General features: G+C 35.8%; 1 protein-coding gene across 1 annotated transcript in view; it reads right to left on the bottom strand.

Annotated features, from left to right (window-relative positions):
* Positions 1 to 941: 941 nt before the first annotated feature.
* The window catches only part of Ptpn4 (protein tyrosine phosphatase non-receptor type 4), a 126,363-nt gene continuing 117,121 nt past the window's right edge, over positions 942 to 10,183 (bottom strand). The window contains exons 23-25 of the mRNA XM_048810443.1: positions 7,150 to 7,298; positions 5,059 to 5,194; positions 942 to 1,421 (exon numbers count right to left, since the gene is read on the bottom strand). Coding sequence (XP_048666400.1) covers positions 1,335 to 1,421; positions 5,059 to 5,194; positions 7,150 to 7,298 — 372 coding nt within the window. The 3' untranslated portion in view covers positions 942 to 1,334. The remainder of the gene's footprint in view (positions 1,422 to 5,058; positions 5,195 to 7,149; positions 7,299 to 10,183) is intronic.

Genomic DNA, 10,183 nt, shown 5'->3' on the forward strand with positions numbered 1-10,183 from the left:
TCATTTTAGTTAAGGAAGGGTTATATTTAGACTCAATAATATTTCTCACTTGAAGAATCCCAACCAAAAGACCAGTGCGAAAAAGGCTTCATATTAATTAAAATGAATGCTAAGGAGAAATATTTTAGTTATGGATAGGAATGAATCAAAATTAATTAATTGCTCTATAGCTTAGAGTCCCAGTATTTTATCAGATGCCACTTCTAAAGTCAGGGATAAAATAAATATGAAATTTGAAGAATAAAGCATCTTTTTAAGTTAAGCTGCTTAACTGTAACCCCTGTCCCGCAGTAAAGGAATATGCATATTTTGAACAATTCTGTAGCAGCAGAGCGTGCACTCAGTAGAACACGAAGTATTTTTGCTTCTTATGGCAAAATACAAGTATTGAGTAAGAAATAGAATTTCCTTACCCTTTTTTGACTGCATAACTCTCAATACAAGAAGCCTGTTTTTAAAATGTGAACTTATTCAAAATGCATAAAAATGTAAGAATGTACAATATACTTACATACCTCCTAGTGGGGTCAAATGAGTGCCTTTCATTAGACATACAAAGATGTCTCAAGGCACTTAAGGGGTTAAGACACAATGCATGCATTCCTTTACATCAAGTATATGAAATCACATGATTTGGAATAAGCCAACCTTATGATAAATATAATTACATTATTAAATTCAAGAAAATTTGTAGATTCATATCTATACTTTTTATAAGATGCTGGTAAATGGACAATGTGCAGCATTTCCTGGGAATAGCAAATTCCACCTTTCTTCTTCTGAACAGCAGGTCTCTAGAGGGGGCATGTAGGGAAAGATGTGCTGCATCCATAGGCAGTGTATTGGCTAATATTGAGAATGATATTGCTAAAATCTTAAAAATAAAATCTGATAATCAGTATAGTAAGTACATGATCCACTGGAAAAAAGAAAGCCAGAGCTGACTCCTGATATTTACTTCTTTTTGCTTTCAAGATACAGGTGTACAACAAAGATGATGAGGATTCTGAGCCTCGCTTGTGGCAATTCTACCAGAAGGGGACTGCATGGCACCACCACAAATTTTCATAAATTACCCTGAACATACTCAGTTATTCACTATTTGTTCGGAGCAAAGCATGAAATAGTCTTGCAACACATGAGTTATAGATTCTGAAGGGTTGACTTTTTTTTAAAACATAAAGTGCAACAGTGCTGAAGTTTTCAAAGTTCTTTTTTTTTTTAGTTCTTCATTTTTTTGTGAGATGCCATTTCCTGCAAGCAGTGTCATGGCACAGTGAATATAATGAAATATAATGAATAGCAGTTTTCCAACATGTATTTCAGATCTTTTCTTATTTATTTGACGATGTCGTTAAGGGTTTAATAAAGCCTTCTTCATAAACCTTCAAAATAGCTTCACATACAAATCTGTATTGACTCTGAAAAAGAAAACATAAAAAATAGAATTGATCAAAAAACCCTCAAAACAGACCATACCAAAACATAAACATCTCACTTGGCTTGCTTATAAAAGAAATTCAGGGCTGGGGTTGTGGCTCAGTGGTAGAGCATTTGCCTTGCATGTGTGAGGCACTGGGTTTGATTTTCAGCACCACAGATAAATAAATGAATAAAATAAAGGTCCATCAACAACTAAAAACATATTTTTTAAAAAGGACATTTCTTAAAAAAAAAGAAATTCAAAGTGAAAAATATTGACAGCATTTTTTATCAATTAATTGGCAAAACCTAAAGTCTGAAAATAGAAGATTTTGTTGGCAAAACTCATATGTTGTGGATAGGGATGTTAAAGTGCTGTAACCCCTAAAAAGAAGAATTTGAAAGCATCTATAAAATTACATTAATTTACCTTCTGACCCATCAATCCCACTTCCAGTAAGTCCAAAAGACAAATTGTGATTATTGTAAATAATCACAAAGCGAATATGTGTTTTCAATTTCTTTTTCTAGTTTGTAGAAAACTAGTATTTTTGTTAAAGAAAAGAGGAGATATGATGTAAGATAAAAGAGGTTAAGTAAAATTACTGTGGTCCTAGATGGGCAAACTCATGGTAAGTATACTTTCCTAGCTCAGCCAACTGAGCATTTCGAGAGACAAATAAAACCCAATAACAATAGAACTCTCTAGTGCTTAGAGGGTGGTGCCTAAAAGCATCTCTCACTAGTAAGCACCAGGACTTTCTTTTTCCCCACTGAATTACATCCTTAGCGCCCCCGCCTTTTTTTTTTTTTTTTTTTTAAATTTTGATATAGGCTCTAACTGTCCCAGGCTGGCCTCAAATTTGTGATCTTTCTGCCTAAGCCTCCCAAGTCATTGAGATAACAGGCATGTGACGCCAGGCTGGGCAAGAACCAGGACTTCTTGAGGTCCTGGGTTTTATCCCCGACCAAGGAAAAAGAGAAAACTTATAAATAAATAAAGGGTAAGAATCAGGTAATCACATTTATATTGCCTTTCATACAAACACTATTCCACTCACTGGCCAAGATGAGAAGTTTCATTTTATTTATTTATTTTTTTTGAGGTCTTGCACAAACCAGGCAAGCACTCTACTACTGAGCTACATTCCTAGCCCAAGAAGTTTCTCTTTAAACAATTATTCCAGCTGATAAATGAAGAAAGATAGAATGAGAATATAATTTTTCAAACCTGATGAATTTATGGATGAAGGCATTGATTACTTGAGGGTACTAATATCACAAAAAGACAGACAGACAGATAGACAGATATGTGCTTCTGAAGAAACAAAAAACACGCTGCTAAAGTCTATGGATCCACTTATCACTTTTAGGAAACAGAACACCACTGTGATGATGTAAATCAACAAAATCTAGATAGTGGGGAACTATATGGCAAAAATAATCAGGGGAGGAAGATTTCACTTAAGAGGCACTTAGGAAACATAACTAATCAATGTGAGTAGACATATCTGACTCCTGATTTTATACAAATTATAAAAACAAAAGCCCATCACGAGGGGCTGGGGTTATGGCTCAGTGGGGCTGGGGTTGTGGTCAGTGGTGGAAGTGGAACACTTGCTTGCATGTGTGAGGCACTGGGTTTGATTCTCAGCACCACAAATAAATAAATTAATTAAATAAAGGTCCTTCAACAACTAAAAAAATAAAAAAAAAAAAAGCCCATCATGAATGTTATGATCTTGTAATTCTACCTGTTGGTGTATACCTGAAAGGAATGAAAAGTGGGGTCTTGAGATATAACCCACGTTCATAGCAGCATTACTCACAATAGACAAAAGGTAGAAAAAGCAACATAAATGTCCACTGATGGATTTTGCTGATTTACATCAAGGTGGTGTTCTATTTCCTAAAAGTGTTAAGTGGATCCATAGACTTTAGCAGCTTAGGTGTTTTATTCTTTATTCAAAAACACACATCTGTCTTTCTTTTTGTGATATTAGCACGAAGTGATCAATGCCTACATCTATTAATTCATCAGGTTTGAAAAATGACATTCTAATTCTAAAAAATTTACTCTCATGCACACCAAATTACTGGTTAATAAATGATTTCAGCAAGGTTGAAGAATATGTGATCAATATACAAAATCAATTGCATTTCTATACCTTAGCAACAAACAGTTCTAAAATGAAATTAAGTAAATAATTCTACTCACAGTAGCTCCACAAAGACTAAAATATGACACTTTTACAGTGAAAACTACAAAATATCATTGAAAGAAATACATAAATAAATAGGACAATCTTATATTTGTCTAGTTGGCTTTTTTAGGTAAAAAGGACAAACTGATTCTAAAATTCATATAGAATTGAATGTAAGAGATTCAGAGGAGTTATAAAAATCATAAAAAAGAGAAAAGTTTCCTCAGTTGCAGGGATTACAAGGGAGTGCCACCACATCTGACTCCAATGACTCTTAAGTATGCTCCAAGAAACATGAAATTTTATAGTATTAAGATTATGATGATGATTTTGGTACCAGAGACCAAACCCAGGTACTTTACCACTACATCCCCAGCCTTTTTAATTTTTTATTTTGAGATAGGATCTCACTAAATTGCTGAGACTGGCATTGAACTTGAGGTCTTCGGGCCTCTGCCTCTTGAGCTGCTGGGATTACAGGCATGTACCACCACACCAGGCTAAGATTATTTTAGCATTACTAGTGTCAATAAGATTACTTGACCTATGTGCTCTAAATGTGAAGCAGGGGCAAAGCACCCCTGGGTTCAATCCTCAGTACAAAAAAAAAAAAAAAGGTCAGTGGAGAATGATAAGTAGCTTGATTTATAGAATATTTTTGTTGGAGGAATTTAAGTTCTTATGTGAAAAAGAAAGGCCTTCCACCACAGCTGTTTCACTGAAAGCAAGCCTACCAGGATTCTCCAGTTCAGTTGTACTATCATTGTGAGCATTCTACTCGACTAAGCAATATAAGACACATTCCTCTGCATCTGTTGTAATACTTAAGAAATAATATGCCAGGCCACTTGCATGTTGGCAAAAACTGTCTCTGTAAAAGGCCAGATGTTAAATATTTTAGAAATTGCAGGCCATAGCTAGGCATGGTGGCACATGCCTGTTAATTCTAGTGACTCAGGAGGCTGAATCAGGAGGATCAAAGTTTTGGGGCAAACTCAGTGACTTGCTGAGCCCCTGAAACAAAATAAAAATAGAAATGGCTGAGGATATATAGTTCAGTGGTAAAGTGTCCCTGGTACCTTCTGCCAAAAAGTAAATGAATAAATAAATAAAAACAACAACAAAAAAAGATTAGACCATATGGTATCTGTTGCAACTTGTCAACTATGCTCAATGTTGAAGTGGTATAAAACCAGCCAAAGACAATCATTAACAATTGAACATGGCTGGGTTCTATTAAAGATTCAAAAAAAAAAAAAAAAAAAAAAAAAAGTGAGGGGGAAGTCAGATGTGATTCACAGGCAAAAGGTTATTAGCTGCTGATAAGGAATTAAAAAGATAAAAATATGACTCAGAATAAAACTTAAAATATACACTGATAACAAAAACCATCATTGAAGATTCACATGTGCACATGAAATACAGTACTTACAGGTGTTTGGATCATCATGGCTCGTTGATCTCTCATTGTTCTTACAATATCTAGTGGATAAACTGGCTGATTGCATTCAATGAGACACATGGCTGTTTCCATAGTAATAAGAACCCCAGTTCTTCCAATTCCAGCACTAAAAAAGATAAATATGGGCAAGGTCTTACTGATAATATTCTATTAAAATTCTTGTGATTTTAGTGCAGAAAAATCAAAATACTGAATAATATTGAAGAATAATTTCATTTTAAGGTTTTATATTAGAGAAGTAGTAAGTTAACTTCTAAACAAGGTATAAGCTCATTGGAGCAACTTCCCTTAAAAAACATAACAAGAGAATTATAATAATCATTAACAAATGTGTAGAAGACAGCACTATTTTATACCTTAGACAAATTAGGGTTTTCTAAAAAAATTAAGTTACCTCTGGATAGTTAAGAACTCTTGGAAGTATGATCTGTAAACAAGAATGTGGTAGCTACTAGAGTCTTAGGATATGGGATGGCCATGTGTTTCATCATTCTTGTCACTTTGCCTCTCAAATATTTGTTCTATGATCTGTTTTAATGATCCGAAAGTTTGCTCTTACAATGTGCTGAAAAGGTGAGTTATCTCAAACTATCCTCCAAATAAAGCACTTTAAAACATGGTTATGAAAGGAAGAAAATAATTTCTGTATCCCAATCTCTGGGTCAGTGGAAGTGAAGGTTGGAGTCACAGTGTTTGGCTCTTTGAGGACTGAAGGAGACCTGGGGTGAAAGGAAGGAAAGGTAGCCTGCCACTGTTCACCTAGAAATATTGGGAATGACATGTCCTATAAACCCATTTGGTAGGCTCATTCCAAGAGATGTGGGAGCACTCAATGAGTATCCTAAGAGGGGTCACAGGAAAGACAAGAATACCTTGCTGGGAAGGAGAAAATCTAAACTGCAGACTGCATCCTAATGTATAGGTAATGATCTGAATGTATGCCTCAAAATGTGTGCCTCAAAATTCATGTCGAAATTGTGTGTGTGTGTGTGTGTGTGTGTGTGTTGCTGGGGATTGAACCCAGGGCCTTCTGCATGTGAGGCAAGCACTCTACCAACTGAGCTATATCCCCAGCCCCATGCTGAAACTTAATTGTGATAGTATTAAGAGGCAGGGCATATAGGAAGTGATTAACTCATGAAAGTACAGCCCTCACAGATGGCATCAGGGGTCTTATAAAACAGCTTGAGGGAGTGAGTTCACATTTCTATATCTTCTATCCCTTCTGCCATAAGGACACAGCATTTGCTCTCTCTGGAGGATGCAGAAATAAGGGACCATCTTGGAAGCAGAGAATAGCCCTCATCTGATACTGAATTTGCAGTATCAGATCCTTGATCTTGGATTTTCCAGCCTCTAGAACTCTAAGAAATAAATTTCTGTATTTTTTGGGGGGGAGGCGGGGGTTTTATAGGGATTGAATTCAGGAGTACTTACTCACTGAACCACATCCCCAGCCCTTTTTATTTAAAGACAGGGTCTCACTAAATTGCTTAGGGACTCATTAAGTTGCTGAGATTATAGGCATGTGCCTCCACACATCCAACTAAATTTCTGTTATTTATAACTTACTTAGTCTTAGGTATTTTCTTTTTCTTTAAATACTTTTTTAGTTGTCAATAAACCTTTATTTTACTGATTTATATGTGGTGCTGAGGATTGAACCCAGCGAGTCAAATGTGCTAGGCAAGTGTTCTACCACTGAGTCACAACCCCAGCCCTTTAGTATTTTTTTAGAGCAGCACAAATAGACTAAGACAATCTATAATATTTCTACAATATTGTATATCATCAGATCTAAATTACAATTTCAGCAATGCTAAAATACAAAAGCTTCTAAGAATTTGTGCAATAATAATTATTTTTATCTCTTATCACAAAGTTTCTGCCAAATATTAACATTAGAACATATCCTTTGTTTTCTACATCAGAGCACAGCTATGAGTAATTAGTCACTGTGGCAATCACAACATAAGGGGTGCAATAAAATACCTATTCCCTTATAATAAAAATAATATATCAAGTCAGTTATTCATTCATAAAAGACAGGAAATAGAATACCTGCAATGAACAACAATAGGTTCTTCTTTGCCAGCCCTCTTATTTCGTACATGACAAACAAAATCCAGAAAGTCACTTGAATCATCAGGGACTCCATGGTCAGGCCAGGCTATGTACTGGATCTGAGTGAGTTGACGACTCTCATTTTTCTAAGTATAAAAGAAAAATTATTTACCTTGACTTAGGAATTATCTTTAAAATATAAATATTCATGTCATTTTAATTTTAGAGGGAGAGCAAAACCAACTCCTTTTCCTCCCCACAAAGAAGTAATGCATAAACCCATTAATATCCTAAATTGCAACAAATAAGAGATAAACTATTTTATGGAAACAGGTGTATCTATCTTATCGGCTACTTACATCGATGCCTTTTTATAACTCAATATCTGTATTTATAGTTTTAAAATGATGATAATCAAGCAAACTTACAAAAACAAATAAATATCCAGAGGAATGCTTAAAGATTTAACAACAGACACTAGTATGGCAGTATGTATAAACGTGGATGTGTAACCAATGTGAATCTGCAATCTGTATACGTGGTAAAAATGGGAGTTCATAACCCACTTGAATCAAATGTATGAAATATGATATGCCAAGAGCACTGTAATGTTTTGAACAACCAATAAAAAGATTTAACTAAAGATCTGTTAATTGAGCAAAAATGGTGAAGTAAAAAATAAATATATTTTTTGGATGGGGCACAAAGCTGAGCTAATCCTGACACAACTCAGATAAAATTTTGGAAATTAAAAAAAATAAATGTAGATTAAAAACTGGAGATCAAAAAATCACCAGACATTAATTAATCCCTAGATCAAACCAGTGATTATTCCTTTTGGAGAGCTAATAGAGAGAGTAAGACTCTTAGATACATCTTGGTTCAAGTCTTGACTTTGTCAGGATGGAATTTAATATTTCAGAGCCTCACTTCTTCCTTCACTTGAAAAATGACATCTATACATTTAAGGGATAATCTTAATGTTGAAAAGACTCCATAAAATGACCTGTAAATCACCCCGTTACTTGACATCATAGACACAATTAACAGGTAGCTAGTCGTTCAACATTATGAAAACTGGTTATTGCCATTTATATTAAAGGGAGCACAACTGCCAGTGGTGCACACCTGTAATCCCAGCAACTCAGGAGGCTGAGGCAGGATATAAATTCAAAGCCAGCCTCAGCAACTTGTGAAGCCCTAAGCAATTCAACAAGACCTTGTTTCAAAATAAAAAGAATAAAAAGGACTGGGGATGTGAGTCTGTGGCTAATAGCCCCTGAGTTCAATCTTCTGGTACCAAAAAAAAAAAAAAAGTGTGCATGCGGAGAGGTATCCAGAAAAATACTATGAAAAGTAATGGGGCATGGTGGTGCATGCGGGTAATCCCAGTGACTTGGGAGGCTGCAACAAGTTCAAAGCCAGCCATAGCAAGCCAACCATTAACAAGACCATAGGCAACTTGGGGTGACCTTGTATCAAAATCAAGAAAAAGGGTTGGGGATGTAGCTTAGTGGTTAAGAAAGCAAAAGATATATAAGACTAGGTAGTGTTGTCTGTCTGACCAGTGTCCATCAACGTATGGATGCATTTACATACACATGCAAATTTATTTTCCCAATTATATGTGGTTCAAACATTAGAAACATGACCTAGCATAGTTTCTAAGGTACTCAGGGTATACAAAGAAAAGCCACTATTCAATAAACTACTATTCAGGTGCTAATCTACAGGTAGAGTATAATAAAAAGACTGTTTTTTACTTTTTGCAGTATTGGGGATTGAACCCAGGGCCTCAAGCATGCTAGGCAAGTGATCTACCACTGAGATAAGCCCACAGTCATTTTTAAAAAGTATTATTTTGAGACACAGTTTCATTAAGTTGCCTAGATTGGCCTTGAATTTGCAATCCTCCTGCCTATATCTGGGATTACAGGCATACACTACTGCACCAAGTAGAGTCTACATTGAAGACAGATATTATTTTTTAAAATATTTTTTTAGTTGTTGATGGACCTTTATTTTATTCATTTATTTATATACAATGCTGAGGATAAAACCCAGTGTCTCACACATATGAGAGGCAAGCGCTCCACCAATGAACTACAAACTGAACCCCAGCCCCAGATATTATTTTATATAAACACACAGATTATCTTTCATTATCAATTAGGGAGAATATATTAGACCATGAGTATATCCCCCTAAGCCCCTTAAATTCATTCTGATCTGAATAAAATTTAACTTTTTATTTTCAGACTTTACCTTCATTCAATAGCTGAAGGCTTTTCTTTCCTTTTGGTACTGGGGATTGAACCCAGGGGCACTTTACCACCGAGCTACATTCCCGCCCCATTCTCCTTTTTAAAAAATTTGAGATTGGGTCTTGCTAAGTTGCTGAGGGCCTCCTAAATTGCTGAGGCTGGTCTCAAACTTGTGATCCTTTTACCTTAGCCTCCTGAGTCACTGGGATTACAGATATGCACCACTGTGCCCAGTAAGACTTTTTTCTTTTGTGGTACTAGGAGTTGAACCTCGGGCCTCAAACATGCGAGGTAAGTGCTCAATCACTGAGCTACATCCCAACCCACCAGATTCCTTTTCTATAAATAACACAACTCTGGCTCCTTCCCTTTTGGCAAGAAAGGTTCTTGTCTCTGGTCTCTTTTAATCATAAATTTGGAGAAGGGTTATAGTTTCCATTTCCAAAGGTTTAACCATTTATGGGAGAGGCATAGGTCTTTATGGTTTATGCTGTTTGCTTTTCTCTAGAAGTTACTTCTTTTGGCTCCCTCCAAAACCACAGGTGGCCAGCACCGGAATACCTAGCTGCTGACAGTGAATATGGGATACTGTCTCTAACAGCCTCATCATGCCCTCTACACACATCTTCTAATTGGAGTACTGAGCCATCATTTACTAATCAATCCCCATTTCTGGCTTTGGTAGCCAATGTGTGTAACCCAGTTAGAACTAAGAAGAACTAGCAGGTAGAAAGCTCTAACCTATAGGAAGGTCTTGCCTATGAATT

This window comes from Marmota marmota, unplaced genomic scaffold (assembly GCF_001458135.2).
Source record: "Marmota marmota marmota unplaced genomic scaffold, marMar, whole genome shotgun sequence".
NCBI lineage: Eukaryota > Metazoa > Chordata > Mammalia > Rodentia > Sciuridae > Marmota > Marmota marmota.